The sequence below is a fragment of the Pimephales promelas genome, chromosome 8 (assembly GCF_988280905.1).
Source record: "Pimephales promelas chromosome 8, fPimPro1.hap1.1, whole genome shotgun sequence".
NCBI lineage: Eukaryota > Metazoa > Chordata > Actinopteri > Cypriniformes > Leuciscidae > Pimephales > Pimephales promelas.
In genome coordinates, this window is record NC_142776.1 from 36001258 (window position 1) to 36018733 (window position 17476).

Consider the following 17476-nt stretch of genomic DNA (forward strand, 5'->3'; position numbering starts at 1 on the left):
TATCGCCGCGACGGCAGTTCCTCTTCGGCTAATTAATTAGAAGGAGGGGAGGGAGGAGGGGGTCTCTGAAGTATTCTGCTACCATTCCTTATTAACTAATCAGAGCTGGAGAGGGACTGATTGTTAAACAGAGCTGAGAGAGCGTGTTTGCGCTACTGCAGGTCTGGATTTAACTTGTTAGGTCAGACAAGCCAACATTACTTAAGCACTGTTGACCAACTGTTAGAGCTATTACACAATGGTGTTATAAAATGGGTTGTGGGTTTAAAAACTGGTTGGAGTCGTTATAAACTAGTGTATTAAACCAAATTAAAAATTACGAATATTTGTGTTTTTGAAATTAACTTGTTATTTGAGTGTTGCTTGCTGCCGCAATGGCTCTAGGATGTTGCTAGGGTGTTGCTAAGTGCTTGCTTAAGTGTTCTGAGCATTTTTAGCTTTGTACTTGCTATGATGTTCTGTGCAATTTTAGAATATTGCTATGCGGATGCTAGGGTATATGAGAGGTTGCTAGGGTGTTGCTGCAGTATCTGTTTGTCAAGGTGTTGGCATTTTAGCATATTGCTATATGGTTGCTATGCAGATTTCAATATTTTCTGAAGAAAATTAGAGTGTTTCTTGTCGCCCCAATGCTAGGGTGTTCTGGGAGGTTGCTTAAGTGTTCTGCGCAATTTTAGTACATTGCTATGTGTTCTGGGTGGTTGCCAGGGTGTTGCTATGCTCTTGCTAAGGTGTGCCAGCCAAGGTTTTCTTAACATTCTTAGCACGTTTATATGTGGTTGCTAGGGTGTTGCTATATGCCTGCCAAAGTGTTCTAAACAATTTTAGCACGTTTATATGTGGTTGCTAGGGTGTTGCTATGTGTCTGCCAAAGTGTTCTTGCAAGGGTGTTACTATGTGCCTGCCAAGGAGTTCTCAACAATTTTAGCACATTCATATGTGGTTGCTAGGTTGTTGCTATGTGTCTGCCAAAGTGTTCTAGGCTAGCAAGGGTGTTACTATGTGCCTGTCAAGGTGTTTTTAACATTTTATCACGTTTATATATGGTTGCTAGGGTGTCGCTATGCCTACCAAGGTGTTCTTAACAATTTTAGCATGCTGGAATGTGGCTGTTAGGGTGTTGCTATGTGTTTGCCAAGGTGTTCTTAACAGATTAACCATGTTGGTATGTGGTTGCTAGGGTGTTGCTATGTGTTTGCTGAGGTGTTCTTAACAGTTTCAGAGTGTTGCTATGTGGTCGCTAGGGTGTTGCTTTGTGCTTGCCAAGGTGTTCTTAACAATTTTAGCATGCTGATACGCATTTGCTAGGGTGTTATTGGCAATTTTAAGCATTGTGTTGCAGTTGGTAAGGTGTTGCTATGTATGTGCCAAAGTGTTCTTAACATGACACATCAAATTGTGCTTAATGACAAACCTTAACCAGAAAAGTACAAAAGTTCAGATCTCAGAACCAATTTTACACGCACAAGCTCCACCCTCGCTCTCTTACCCTTGTTGGCACAGGCGATCCACTGCAGAGGAGTGACATCATAGTTGTGCTGCCCCACTGAGAATGTGAAAACTCTCACCTGTGGATGGAAGATTTTCTTTTTAGGTCATGCAATCCGTGTAGCAAATGGGTCTAAAAATACAGAGTAGCCCTCTAAAGTATTAAGACCCTCCATTAACTTTATTTAATAGCGTGTGTATTGTTTTATCATTTCAAAATATTTAGCTAGAATGTCAATGTTTTATATTGGAATGACATTAGATTTATGATGTGCTTTCATGTTATCCCATTTGTCCAGAATCTCACATGCTATTTTCAATTTAAGGGAGCACAGTAAAACTACTTGTCATTGGATGGAAAGAGCTGAATCGCCTCGACTCACTGTTTTGTTTGGCCAGTTGTACTTCTCAAAGATGTCCTGGGCACGATCCTCGCCGCCGTCTGTGAACATCATTATCATCTTATTGCAGTATGCTCTCGGAGCGTTGGTCTCCTGTGAGAAACAGACACAGAGTGAGCGTCCGACTCATAAGATTCATTCTGAGGGTGTCAGTTTGAAATCCACTCGACCTGCCTTTGCAAACAGGTGCTTTTGTTTGGATGACAGTGTTATTTTTGAAACCCCTTGTGCTTTTACTCTACATCATTGAAATGCATCATTCATTAATGATAAGCATAATATGCTTACGAAGTGCATACTTGCACATAAATCATTTCAGGAATGATGCATGCTTGAATCCAATCCACTACACAAATGACCTTGGATATAAAAGTGTCCCGTGTGTGCGAGGACTTAACCGTGTGTGTATGTGTGTGTGTGTGCACACGCACGTCTGTTCCTCTAATCATATGTCTGCTTTTGTGCCAGCTGCCGCGATTGTCCTATCTGTGATAAGTTAGCCAAAAGTCCCCTCTCACTATCCCGTCCAATCACAGCTGTCATTGACATTCGGCCTACGCCACATCACTCTAATAAAGATAAATAATACTGCCGCAATTACAAATTTACAGCGCTTTCTTCTCGGCCTATCAGGAGTCAGCAGGCAGAAATTAAAATGCCTTGGTGGTTGTGGTTCTTCGGTCAGAGTTTGTGTGTATTTGGCCCATCTCATTAACAACGTCACGATCTGTTAGAGCTGAAATGGCCGAAAACAAAAATGTATATGATGAAGCCACACATGAGGCCATCCGCACGCACGCTTCTGCATGGCCATATTTATCATCAGTGAATCTAGAACTGTCAGAAGTCACAGATCTAAATACAACCTCAAACGTTTCTTTTCAGATTCTTTCATTAAGATCATTTTAAGTTTCTGTACTCTAGTTTGCGTCTGTTTTTATTGTTCTTGAAGAATTTTTAGGAAATAAATATGAGGAAAAGCTGACACTTAAATTAATTATAACTGAGATCTCTGAAGCTTTGAAAAAGAGCAATACAATTTTCCGCTGAGTTGTTAAGAGGATGTTTTGGCATTAACATTAAATTTAACTAAGCCAAATACAGCTAAATCTAGTATAAAAAAAAATAAATAAAAATTATTTGGGGGTATCCAAGGATGTCCTCATGGTAAAATAATTAATAGGGAAAAAAAAAAAAAAAAAATATATATATATATATATATATATATATATATATTAATATAAATTAGAATATTTAAATATATAGAAATTTATATATATATATATATATATATATATTGTAACGTACGGACAGAGACGGTCGGATCCATGTGCAGCACTTTATTCAAACAAGCAGACATGAACACAGGCAAACACTTAAACAAAGGGGCAATCCAGAAACTCGTGGTCAAAACAGGCAATGGTCGAGGCAGGCAGCACAGGTTCGTGAACAGTCCAGGAAACAGGCAAGGGTCAAGAGTCCAGGGAAACACGGAGACACAGAACAGGGAATAACGCTCGGAATTGTACGCTTACAGGGTAACAAGACTTCGCAAGGGACACAGGGAAAACTCAGGCTTAAATAAGGAACTCAATAACCAATAAAGAAACACAGCTGAACATAATGAAACACAAAGAGTCCATGGGGAAACAAACATGGGGAGAGGGTGCCCTCTAGTGGCTCTCGAGGGCACCACGGCTGCTGATCGTCACATAACCCCCCCTCTAAGGAGCGGCTTCCAGACGCTCCTAAGAGCTCCGGGGGGAGGTCAACGGGGGCTGGGATGGAGGGCCAGGCCCATGGAGAGGCAGGAGGCCAGGCACATGGAGAGGCCTGGGGCCGTGGAGCGTGGGTGACCAGGAAGGAGCAGGACATGATGGCGGCCAGGGCGGAGCAGACACAGGCGAGGTCCATGACAGCCTCGCCTCCATGGCCCTCACGGACTCAGAGGTCCATGTCAGGATCACCTCCATGGCCCCCACAGAGTACCTACTGCCCCCCCCCAAAAAATACTTGGGGAAATTCACGGGAGGAGCCTCTGGGTGGTGAACTGGTACAGGAAAGGCCTCCCGGAGCTTGAAGGGTGCAGGCAGAGCGAGGCGCAGAGGCGGGGCCGGCAGGGCGAGGCGCAGAGGCGGGGCCGGCAGGGCGAGGCGCAGAGGCGGGGCCGGCAGGGCGAGGCGCAGAGGCGGGGCCGGCAGGGCGAGGCGCAGAGGCGGGGCCGGCAGGGCGAGGCGCAGAGGCGGGGCCGGCAGGGCGAGGCGCAGAGGCGGGGCCGGCAGGGCGAGGCGCAGAGGCGGGGCCGGCAGGGCGAGGCGCAGAGGCGGGGCCGGCAGGGCGAGGCGCAGAGGCGGGGCCGGCAGGGCGAGGCGCAGAGGCGGAGCCGGCAGGGCGAGGAGCAGAGGCGGGGCCGGCAGGGCGAGGAGTCTGGGCACGCTCACCGGGGCCTGGCGAACCAAACGAGTCCTCCTTCTCCTCCTCCTGCGGCGGCGCGTCACAGGGCTAGACACACTCGCTGGACTGAACAACTCACTCACTTGAACTGGAGATGCAGCGCTCACTTGAAGAGGAGATGCAGCGCTCACCTGAAGAGGAGATGCAGCGCTCACCTGAAGAGGAGATGCAGCGCTCACCTGAAGAGGAGATGCAGCGCTCACCTGAAGAGGAGATGCAGCGCTCACCTGAAGAGGAGATGCAGCGCTCACCTGAAGAGGAGATGCAGCGCTCACCTGAAGAGGAGATGCAGCGCTCACTTGAAGAGGAGATGCAGCGCTCACTTGAAGAGGAGATGCAGCGCTCACTTGAAGAGGAGATGCAGCGCTCACTTGAAGAGGAGATGCAGCGCTCACTTGAACAGGAGATGCAGCGCTCACTTGAACTGAAGACTCAGCCCTCACTTGAACTGGAGATTCACTGGACAGACTAAATTCAACACTGGACACACTTGATTCACTCGGCTCAGCACTTGACTCACTTGACTCGGCACTCGATTCACTCAGCTCGCTATTTGACTCACTTGATTCACTCAGCTCGGCACTTGACTCACTCGAGTCGGCTGGCACGCGCTCAAACTCCGGTTCGACCCGCGACACCTCCGCTGTCTTAGGAACAGCACTTTTAACAGGGCCAGTGCGGGATACGGGCTCGAGGGGTCCGACATGATGAGTGGTTTTGGCAGGAACGATATGCTTAGAAGCTCCTCTGACGGTCCTTAAGGGAGGATCAAACAGTTTAGCGAGCTGAGGCTTATGCTGCGTGCGGAGTGAGTGAGAGAAATCCGCCGCATACGAAACTCCCCGGCGCAGGGAAAAGAGCAGTTCCTCGGGACCCTCCTTTTCTGCGGGGAGTTCAAAAGCCTTTCTGAACAGGGCGGTAAACACGTCGAAAGGAGGAAACGACATCCGACCTGGTTCCCAAAACGTGCCTGCCCACTCCAGAGCCTTTCCAGTCAACAGTGAGCAGATGAAAGAAACGCGGTCGGTATCCGAAGCGTATAACTGGGGCCGATGACTCATGTACCAGCTGCACTGCTGCAGAAATCCTTCACACGCTTCAGGTGAGCCATTAAACTTCTCGGGAAACGGCGTACTGGAATTACTGCATGCGGTACTCACACAGGGTTGCGGTGGAACAGGTGCAGCGGGAGCCTGGGCTTGATTAGTGCTTGTGCTCTGCGGAGACCATGACTGCACGGAGCTTGCTAGTTCCTCGAGGAGAGAAGTTAGTCTCGCCAGCTGAGAACTATGAGAGGCTAGCATAGAAGCTCGGGTCTTGACCACGGCGGATAGATGCTGAAAGTCTGCTGGATCCTCGTTTGGCGAAGTCTTCTGTAACGTACGGACAGAGACGGTCGGATCCATGTGCAGCACTTTATTCAAACAAGCAGACATGAACACAGGCAAACACTTAAACAAAGGGGCAATCCAGAAACTCGTGGTCAAAACAGGCAATGGTCGAGGCAGGCAGCACAGGTTCGTGAACAGTCCAGGAAACAGGCAAGGGTCAAGAGTCCAGGGAAACACGGAGACACAGAACAGGGAATAACGCTCGGAATTGTACGCTTACAGGGTAACAAGACTTCGCAAGGGACACAGGGAAAACTCAGGCTTAAATAAGGAACTCAATAACCAATAAAGAAACACAGCTGAACATAATGAAACACAAAGAGTCCATGGGGAAACAAACATGGGGAGAGGGTGCCCTCTAGTGGCTCTCGAGGGCACCACGGCTGCTGATCGTCACATATATATATATATATATATATATATATATATGTATATATATACAAATTTATTTATTTATACACTGCGATGGAAAATATTTAGCAAGAATGCATTACATATATCAAAAGTGACAGTAAATACATTTATAATTTGTATAATTTGTATAATAACAAATATAATTTGTAGGACATTAAACCAAAATGTCCTATTTAAAATAAATGTCTATTAATCAAAGAATGATTTATCATGATTCTATCACAATTTCCACTAACATATTTAGCAGCACAACTGATTTCAACATTAATAATAATCATAAATGTTTCTTGAGCAGCAAATCATCATATTAGAGTGATTTCTGAAGGATCATGTGACACTGAAGACTGGAGTAATGATGCTGAAAATTCAGCTTTGATCACAGGAATAAATTACATTTTTAAATATATTAAAACAGAAAAGAGTTATAAGTTATTTTATTAATATTTCCCAATTTTACTGTATTTTTAATAAAATAAATGCAGCCTTGGTGAGTATCAGAAACGTATATATACAGTACACTCACGATAAGAGAAGACAAACAGGACTTCCGTAGGGTATAGTCTATAGTCATTATAATTAACTATTACAAACTTAAAAAAACAGAATTCCTCAGCATGTCTTGATGTAAATAACTATGAGTAAACATGAGTGTGTGTCTTACGTTTAACAGCTGGTCAAAGGCAAACTGAAAGCCGGTCTTGTAGTCAGTCGTCCCCTTCGCCTGCATGTTCATCACAGCCTCTTTGAAGATCTTCTTGTTCTTTATGTTTGCTTGGACCAGCGTGGTGAAGCACGGCACCACGGCGTACGCTTTCTCGTTGAACTGCCAGACAGAGAGACAGACAGCAGCTGCTTTATCAAGTCCATTAAAAGCTTCATTATTCATCTCTATTAGATCTCACATCATCATCATTTCTGCTGTTAACACTCACTAATGGAGTCACTTACACCTGATTGATTTTTCCCGCAATTCATAATTTGCTTCCACTGCAGATGAAACTTGAAATCTATTTAAAATCTATTTGACAACACTGATCATCTGGATGATTTAATACTGCTCAAATCGGAACATTTTTACATATGAGTGCTTTTTGACCATGCCATTATGAGTGGCTGACGAGGTGTTGCTATGTGGTTGCTAGGGTTTTATCATCCGTCAAGTGGAAAAGTAAACAAGTAATAGAACACTTCTCCACAGGAAACATCAAAAACTAAATAAAAACATGTTGTCTTGTTTTCAGGAAAATAAATAAACATATTTAAAACAAGATTTACATTTACAACTCATTGGGAATTTGTATTTATTTTTTATTTACACTTTTATTTTAAAATTATTGTATCTCACTAAATTAGTCATCCTTAAAACAAGAAAAAAAGGCCAAAAAAAGTCAAAATATCTTAATAAATTGATTGTGTTTTAAAGATATTTAGGTATTTGTACAGTAGAAAAAGGACAAAAATACTGATTAAGAAACTGCACACATGTTTATGTGCTACAGTTTAATACTTAGGACTACTGACTGCCAAATGTTGGGAACTTGTCACACACAGCAAATAACATCATAACACTATCAGTACAGCTTTATTTACTGAATGCACACACCTCAGCATAAACCATTCGTGTTCGCGCGCGTGTGTGTGTGTGTGTGTGTGTGTGTGTGTGTGTGGAAGCACAGCTGTGAAAATCTGAGGTACATCCGGCTGTCTTGATTACAAGGTTCTACACCACAGGTGCAGAGGGAAAAAACTGCCAATGCAAACAAAAATGAAACGAGAAATATCCTCTTAAAACTGCCTATAGGAAAGAAAAATCCCTTAGAGATCTCTTTAACATCTCGATTGCACTTCCTTGATAGAGACAGGATTAAAGAGAAAGCTGATACTGAAAGAGATGCCCGATTCGGTTCAACCGACTCAATGATCCCACAGCTCACTGGAAGGAAGATATCAGTGAACAATGACTTACATTTCAGTCTGCTCATCACCTACTAAGTATTATAGAGTACTTTTGCATCTATTTTTTTAAGCTTGAAAGCTTCCATTGCTATTGCAATTGCATGGTAAAGAGTAAAAAGCACAGTCTAAATCTCTCTGTTCCACAAAAGAACAAGGGTGTGTAATTGTAATTGTGTCTTGATTTTGATCTCAACTAAAAATAGGGTTTCATGCTTGAAAACCTTATTTTTCACATATTCTCCGTTGTTGCAGCTCCTCTCTTTCCAGTCTCTCAGTAACGCTCTGGCTGCGTCCGAAATCGCGTACTATGTGAGTAGGTACTATATTTAAATAAGAATGTACTTAAAGTACATTCTATATAGTATGAATACGGGTAGTACACTCTCAGAAAAAAAGGTACAAAAGCTGTCACTGGGGCTGTTCCTTTTCAAAAGGTACACTTTTGTACCTTAATGGTACATATTAGCACTTAAAATGTACATATTAGCACCTAACATGTAAATATTAACACCTAAAATGTACATATTAACACATAAAATGTACATATTAGCACTTAAAATGTACATATTAGCACCTAACATGTAAATATTAACACCTAAAATGTACATATTAGCACCTAAAATGTACATATTAGCACCTAAAATGGATATATTAACACCTAAAATGTACATATTAGCACCTAAAATGGACAAAAGTTTACCTTTTGAAAAGGTACAGCCTCAGTGACAGCTTTTTTTTTGAGAGTGTATAAAGGAGTCCAGACGTACTACACGCGCCATGTTGTTGTCGCTTCTGTTTAGTTCCTGTCTCTATGAAGCCCATCCTCCTGAAAAGCGCAATGTGCTCTGATTGGTCGGCTGGTTTCAGGTTTCAGGGACTTCAGAAACAGTGGCATTCATATCGCAGACCTTTTTCATGCTCAAACAGCAGCATTACACACTAAAGAAAGCTGAACATGAAAAAAGGCATGATAGGACCCATAAAAAAGTCAATAGGGTCAATTTCGATTTCATGTTCCTGTAAGCGATTGGAGGTAAACAGCAGTAAACACACACAGCGACCCTAATGTGGTCTTAGACTGCTTTTCTTCACCGGGATGTAGAATGAGCCGTGTTCCGGCTCAGATTATGATGCTCATTTTGCGCTCTCAGAGCCGGGATTAGGAAACGCACACTAAGAGCCACGGATCAGCCCGGATTAATGCCGAGGGTCTCCAAAACGCCGATGTTCATTATGTGTGTGCGTCTGTCTATATGTGCATGAATATTTGCGTGGGTTGCTTTTGCGGGCTGCTATTGTGCGCTCGCAATAAATGAACTCTCAGTAGATGAAATGTTTACGTGGATCCACATTTTCATAGAGGTTCACATTTAAAGAGGATTCACGGGATGGAATATTAATGCTGGTGTCTTCTCAAATGTGTTTACTATGAATAAAGCTTACAAAAATTACTGCAAATTCTCACTAATCATGTAATATACCGTATAAAGAACCTCACCTCAAATAGCATTTACCTACTATATTTACATATATAAAAATATAGAATTTGTATATATATATATATATATATTAATCGCATCCAAAATAAAAGTTTGTGTTTACATAATATATGTGGGTGCACTGTGTATAATTATTATATATATATATATATACACACACACATGCTTGTATATATTTAAGAAATATTTTCATGTATTTACTGTATATAGATTTATATATAATTATAATTTATATATATATATATATATATATATATAAATAATATTTTTGTCCTAAATATACATGCATGTGTGTGTATTTATATATATACAAAATAATTCTACACAGTGCACCCACATATATTATGTAAACACAAACTTTTATTTTGGATACGATTAATCGTTTGACAGCCCTAATATATATATATAATATATATATATATCGATAAATAAATATATATATATATATAATATCATCAATGCAAATATTTATTATAACACTATTTTATAATAATAATAATCAATAATCATAATAATACAATTAAAAATAATAATAATTATGATTATTTCAAAATATGAAATGTGGCCTATTATTTACCCGTATTTTTCAAAAAAAGTCAGTGTGTGTGAACATGTGCACCTACCCGAGCCACGTTCACGTAGTCGTCATCAGAAAGTGTGTCCAGCATCTCGATGACAGAGGTTTTCATCAGCTTCAGGGTCAGTCCACTGACACTGCCACTCCTACAAACACACATTAAACACATCACATGCACTGAATACAAACACTGAGCAATTCATGTCTCAAAATGGCACAGCACAGAAACACGAGCCCGAAACTGCCGTTGCCAAGCAAGTGTCTCCTTCATCCACGTCCATCAAAAGTCAATTGTAGACGGCACGTTAAAGAGACAGTATGGAGACAGTCGATCTTCAAAAACAAAGTATGTCTGCATTTGAATTCAATGCTGCAAATTGGATGTATTAATAGCCTACAGCAGCTATTGAAAAAGCAATCACAGAGCATGAGTTCATGTGTAATTTGGCTCCCAGAGTTAGAAGGTTTAATAAAGCCGAGCACACTGGGAAAAATGAAAGACGTGGTGACAGCACTATTGTCTCATGCCTCCAGTCGTCACAATGAGATTAGTCTAAGATTGTCAGAAACGCTCAGTGCGATGCTGCTTTTGATTGGCATGAGATTACTTTGGCAAAGCGACAGCTGCGATCGGTGTATTTTTTAATCAGATATCGGTATCTATTTAAGGTTATGGATGATTGCCAGCGAGTGCCAATTAACCTCCATTAAGCAGTTTTTCTTGAGGTTTACTTAAGAATATTAATTTTTTTTTTATGACGATTATGCACATAATGGCTGCACGATTGAGGCAATCACTTATTTGTTAAACTACGCAGCAGTGTTGCCAATGACTAAATGCGCACTTAAGGTCTGATAAATAAAACATTTTATAATGAGGTCTTGATGATTCATAATGTGGAAGATGTGGCATTTAACAACAAAATGGTTATTTCAATAATGCATTCAATTACACCTAAAACTACATTTTTAGAAGCTCCAGTAGCTTTCAAAAAAATCTGTATTTTAGATGATGCATTTTAGAGGTCAGATAAGATCAGAGTCGCAGGACATTTTAAATTCTCCACCAGCAGCCGAGATATCGGCAACGGTAATGCCATTTTTCATTGCATATAACCTCTAAGTCATATTTCAGGGAACACGGTAGCATTTTGATATTGAGGCACGAGGTTAATAAGATGGAATGATATTGTTTTCAGCCAACAGGTGGCAGTAGAGCACCACACTGCTGTCGTGTCGACGCATGATCAACTACAGATTTATCAACACAGATGACAGTGTGTGTTAATGAGATGTGCACATGAGAGTGTGCTTGTGTGGATGAGAGGATACTTACACGTCCACGAGAATGATCATGTCCTTTGGAGAAGAAGCTCCCTGAATGTACCTATTAAACAGATGTAAAAAAGGCTAGTCAGTGTGCTGATATTAACAATTAATTGATTTAAAATAAAACAAAAATAGGCTATAGTGATTTTATGAAAGACACAACGTGAAGTCTTACTAATGTTTTTACCAGATTCATTAAGCTAGTTGCTTTTATAAAAATCATTATGATTTAAAACAAAGAGCTGAGTAATAAAGTTCCTAAGCCAACTTAGCATCGTAACCCATAAAGCTACTGAATCACATCTGAAAATTGCATTTCTAAGGTCTCTAAATGGTCAACACAATCAAAACTGCTGAAAAACCTGTTGCACAATCTACTACATGCCGACTATCATTTAACTGATGAACTGAAAAAGGCCTTTTAGTATTATTGTAAACACGCTAAGTGGTTCATGTCTTTTGAAATCTTTTTTTTTTTTATAAATATAGTAAATGTAAAAATAACTAAATAAATTTTATTTTTTTAATTTTAATTTTATTTTTTTATTTAAATACAATTACATTTAAAAACTTAATAAATATTTCGTTTTTAGTAGCCTAATATTTTAGTAATATTTTGAGATGAACATTTACTGGACTGAGGTTTAGTTGATTATGAGCATATATTGTTTTTAGATATAAAGATCACATTTAAAATCAAACATGAAGCATCAGGCTTTTGAGGGAGGTTTATTTGGTCATACAATCATCATTGTATTGCATTGCATTCTAACTTTTAAAACTACAGAGGTTTGATCATACTAATCATTTATATATCATCTTACTAAGACATTTCATTGGGAGATATAAGGCCCTTTCACACAGAGCGTTGATCCCTGTCCCGGGATTGATGAGGATCTAGTAACATTGCCAGGATCAGTCCTGGAGCGCTAGCCTGGTAGAGGCGCTGAACAAATCATTGGTTACCGTAAGCCAATCACATAACACAATCACCTCTCTCTCCAACTTAAAGGGTAACTAAACCCCTGGTCAGAGCCTGACTCCACCCACTGGCAATATTTGAAAAATGCTGAAAAAGTGGGCGGACCCCAGCGGAGATAGAAGGGAAGAAATAGATGCTAAAACACTCTATCCTAATAGTTTTCAATACTCGTAATTCCAACTCCTGACTCGCTACAGTGGTTTTGAAGTACGTCGTACATCACGAAGAACCACTAACATCCAATAGGAAAATTCAACTGCAGTAGCGACCGTTCAACCTGAAGAGGGCAGCACTAAGACGTTTTTACATCATTTATTGTAGAAATAAAACACTTTGTACACCAATGTCAAAAAAGTTACTCGAATCAATGACTGGTATTAATAAAGATCCATTCTTACAGATCTTTAACAAAAAAAAGTTGGTTTAGGGTTTAGTTACTCTTTAAACATCACCTCCATTCAAAATGTTGAACCAACACACTTCTTGTTCGGGCTTCAGTTTGCAAATGCAGGGAATATTCTCCATAACAAAGCGAATTGCATCTCGCATCTCCATATCCGCGGTCGTTTTCGATTTCCCGAACCTAAAATACAATCTTAAACTCGGTGCTTAGCGTCTACGTCACGGCTCTCAGCTGTCGGAAAACTGAGAGATAGGGCGCTGTCTCAGACCGAGTACAGATGCGAACTGAAATTGAGCGGAAGTACGAAGTCTGATGTCGGACCGTGTGAACAAAAAACAGGACCAATGCCTTAAAGGGGTCATCGGATGCAGAATTCACTTTTATATGGTGTTTGCATATAAATGTGTGTGAACAAAACCACCATACAATGAAAAAAATACATTCACTCATTTTTTTTTAAATCCTCAAAAAGTCTAAACACTCTCAATAATCAAGCCGTTCGGATTTCATGAGCAATATGATGTCATATCGCTCACGCTCCGCCCACGACCACAGACGGACCGTCCCGTATTAGCATATTTCTCATATTTCATTAGCATATATTATATTTTTCCCGTATTTCTTAGCATCTTAGCATTATTCTGTCCGCCAAGGCAGCAGTTTACCTGTCTTGTGTCCACACGCCCCATGGAAGAGAGGAGTTTGGTGAGGAGTTGCTCATTATCATTTAAAGAGACATGCACCGAAAACGGGTCACTACCAACAGAGCTCAATAAACTATTCAATATTAGCCCTCTGGGCTACTTCGTAAATGGGTTACACTCAGCTTCCTCCCGGTCAAAAACGGACGAAGCCTTAAAATTTTACTTTACTTCTTCCCAGGATAACCATTCAAATATATTTTAGTTCTATAATATTTTATGATTATTATTTAGAATTTTTAGAATTTTTTATGATACTTAGCATTAATTATATAATTTTTATGAGCTATTTTTTCCATTAGAATTAATATACATATTTTTATTTTATATTGTTTTTTTATTTTTTTTCAATAAATACAACATTTCACATCAAAATAGAGTGTCAGCTAATAAAAAAAATAATAATTCAAGTAGAAGAGCGGCACCTAGTGGCTTTAAAAAATAGTTACATATGTGCAATGTCCTGTACAGCCTGTAGGCTGCCTATAGCTTCCTATTCAAATACATAGAAAGGCTTTTTGATTCTTTTTGTTGGTTTAGACATGATTTCTCATGTCTGTGTGTGTGTGAGTGCGCATTTGAGCAAGATTTTTTTCTCATTTATTGATTTTATTTTTCATATTCTACAAATTTGCTGGGGCAGTCTTGCCAGTTTATCTGTGTATGTGTGTGTGTTTGTGTGTGTGTGTGTGCGTGTGTGTGTGTGTGTGTGTGTGTGTGGGGTGGTCTTATTTGCACTCTTGATGTTCTAGAGCATCACCCCTTCATTGCTGTACACTTTTTTTCTGCACAGTTGCTGATCTGTAGCTTGTACCACCAAAAGTTTCTCTGAGTTTTCCTATTTTTTCGTATTTCCCATTCATTTCCTATGTCGGTCATTTTTGACCGGGAGGAAGCTAAGTGTGACTTTTTTTTTTACGACCCTTTAACAAATCAGAATCATCTCCTTGATTTTTTTGTGTGTTCATATAGGTAATACAACAAAAGTCACCAAGTTTCAGCCCGATCCGATCAAGCAAAAAAAATTAAACATTTCAAAACGTAACAGTTTTCGGTCATTTTTGACCGAAGAAGCCCAGAGGGTTAAAAAAACATCTTTTCAATTAATATTCTGGCTCCCAAAAACAAAGTATATCATTACATCAGTCCTATTTTCAAGCTCACTATGTCCAAATCAGGCTCCTTTTGACCTGGAAGACCGAGAAGCACAACATCAACCTGATTCATCGGCCCGCTGACAAACACATTATGCGGTTCGCCCGTCTCCCTGCGTCTTTGTGCGAGTGCTAGCAGATCTTGTGCTGAGAAGAGACGTTTTGTCTCAAGCCATTTTTAGCATGGTGCTCAATCTGAGCGCAGAAAGACAATGAGTGATGTGTGGCACTTTTGTGTCGCCGACAACAAAATAAATAAATAAGCAGCCGAACGCAGCATCTGTCCACTGCTGATAGAGGCTGACATATAGAAAACACTAGTGAAGCCATTTTCACTTTTCCCCGTGCAATTAAAAACGCATTACACCTGACAATCAGGCCGAGAGATTGATGGACGTCGTAAAGCTGTTGTCTTTGGAAGACTGGGAGAAACGCGCATGCATCTGCATGGCGAGGTGATTGGCTGTCACGCAGACAGGTAGTTAGCGCTTTGTGCTCGCGGGAGCAGGCCGATCGTCGAGGGTCTCTTCTACCGCGGTAATCAGGCTGAAGAGGCGACGTGAGAAGTGGTGCCAGGTGCCCGCGGCTCGTCGAGGAAGGCTTTTGAAGCATGGCTAAGCCCCGGAAAAATGGAAAAGCCCAGGCGGGCGACAACACAACACACGCAACGCTAACTAGCACAAACCTGTACGACGAACCTTGACCCTCATTTTGGACGCCAATCATGTCTTAATGCCACTGGAGAGTGCTCGACGTGGACTATTATAGTTGACTGAAAGGACAAACAGCTGAAAGACTGTTTAAAGCCAACATTAGCAGCGCTCAGACTGGGTACAAAGCTTTTGGGGGTTGAAGTGGATGAAATTAAATTAGTTTTTGATAAATGAAGATGCTAACCAAAAGGGCAGAGAAGCACAGTGGTGCTAATTTTATCGGTTTAATTTTCAAAAGTCTTTCATTTGGATGAGTGGGAGGGAAAGGAGATGACTTCTATGCTTTGAAAAGTGTGTGAACATCAGAGACCAAAACCTTACACACAAATGTATGTCCATTTACTCGTTTTACTGACTAAAAGCGGTGATGCTACTAAATTTCGAAACGCAAAAGAATAGTTTATTTCTGTTGTAATTTATGGTTCCAAACCTCTTTCTTCTTCTAGAAAAATATAGAGAGATATTTAAGGTCTCAGGTTTTTTTTCTGGTCTATAAAATGAAATGACCCTATTGACTAAAATGTCTTACTTTTTGGGCCAATCGTCCCTTTACATTTGGAGTCGGTACGATATAAATTGCCTACACTACCATTAAAAGAAATAAAAATAAATCTATTCAGTAAAGATGCATTCAATTGATCAAAAGTGACCGTAAAGACATTACTAATGTTACAAAACATTTCTATTTCAAATAAAGGCTGTTCTTACATACAAATACATTTACACTTCTCTTCAGCCCAACAAGACTGCATTTATTTGATCAAAAATACATTGTGAAACATTATTACAATTTAAATAAATGTTTTCTATTGTAATATATTCACTCAATCACTCACTCAATATATTCTATTATAATATAGTCACTTTTGATCAATTGAATGCATCTTTACTGAATAGAATTATTTGATTTCTTTTAATGGTAGTGTATGCGATTTAAAATATACAGTATATTCAACTCAACAAATACTGGTCCTTTTGCATATTTTTGAATCTCAAATCTTCATAGCAAATGAATCTACAACCACAACCAGTATAATTCTTTAAAATCTGTTCTTTTGTGTTTCATGAAGTAAAGTCACCCAGGTTTGAACCGAAAAGAGACCGTCGCCTGATTACTTAATTCAATTAGGAGTGTCTTATAGCTTGGCAAGCTACAGTTTCAAATTGGCATGCTACTGTAACAACAGTGCTCTCAAACAGCAAAGTACACACAATATGACAGCAGACAGCTAAATTAATTTTTCTAAATCATTGGGAGAAACACAGGGGTACACAAGATTTCTCTGTATTCAAAATTAATTTCCCAGCTCTGTTTGCTTTGATGCAATCAATCCACAGCATGTTCGATTCAGTTTGTGTCGTGTTTGCTCATGTTCTTACTTCTAATAATGTCGCCCTGTCTTTCTGCTCAAACAAACACACGTTTCCATGAATACAGTTTCAGTAAACACAGGAGGCATAATTGGAGGTTGAGAGTTGCGCATTAGGAGCAACGATAAAACTGCAATAAAAAACATAATGAAATTTTGCAAGCCTAAAAGACGCACATGCCTCATAAATACTGCACATGATGAAAAATCAATGGACTAAATGAAAGAAATTAGTTTTCTAAAGATTTAATGCATGGCCTGTTCCTGTCAGGTGTAAATGTTCAGCATGAAAAACAAACAATAATATTAAGGCTAGGTACATTTTCTAAATAAACATTTTTCAACCTTTATATATCTACTACTTAGTCAATAAGTATGTGTAGGTGTACAGTACACTGTAAAAAAAATATTGTTGGTTTAACTTTAAAAAGTAAGTAACCTGGTTGCCTTAAAATTTTAAGTTGATTGAACTGGAAAAGTGAGTTCATACAATGAAGGAGATTAATTTAATCATCAGAAACTCAAAATAATAAGTTATCTCAACTAAATAAATTATTTAAGTTGATTTAACAAAAGAAAAAATTTTGTGATAACAGATTTTTTTACAGTGTATAGCTTATTTCACCAAATTCATTTCCAGACAA

At 39.8% G+C, this 17476-nt stretch overlaps 1 protein-coding gene across 2 annotated transcripts in view; it reads right to left on the bottom strand.

Annotated features, from left to right (window-relative positions):
- The window catches only part of cacna2d2a (calcium voltage-gated channel auxiliary subunit alpha2delta 2a), a 228055-nt gene that overhangs the window by 37748 nt on the left and 172831 nt on the right, over positions 1-17476 (bottom strand). For both annotated transcript variants that reach the window (XM_039692870.2, XM_039692869.2), the window contains exons 9-13: positions 11517-11567; positions 10227-10326; positions 6810-6971; positions 1872-1982; positions 1490-1568 (exon numbers count right to left, since the gene is read on the bottom strand). In XM_039692870.2, coding sequence (XP_039548804.2) covers positions 1490-1568; positions 1872-1982; positions 6810-6971; positions 10227-10326; positions 11517-11567 — 503 coding nt within the window. The remainder of the gene's footprint in view (positions 1-1489; positions 1569-1871; positions 1983-6809; positions 6972-10226; positions 10327-11516; positions 11568-17476) is intronic.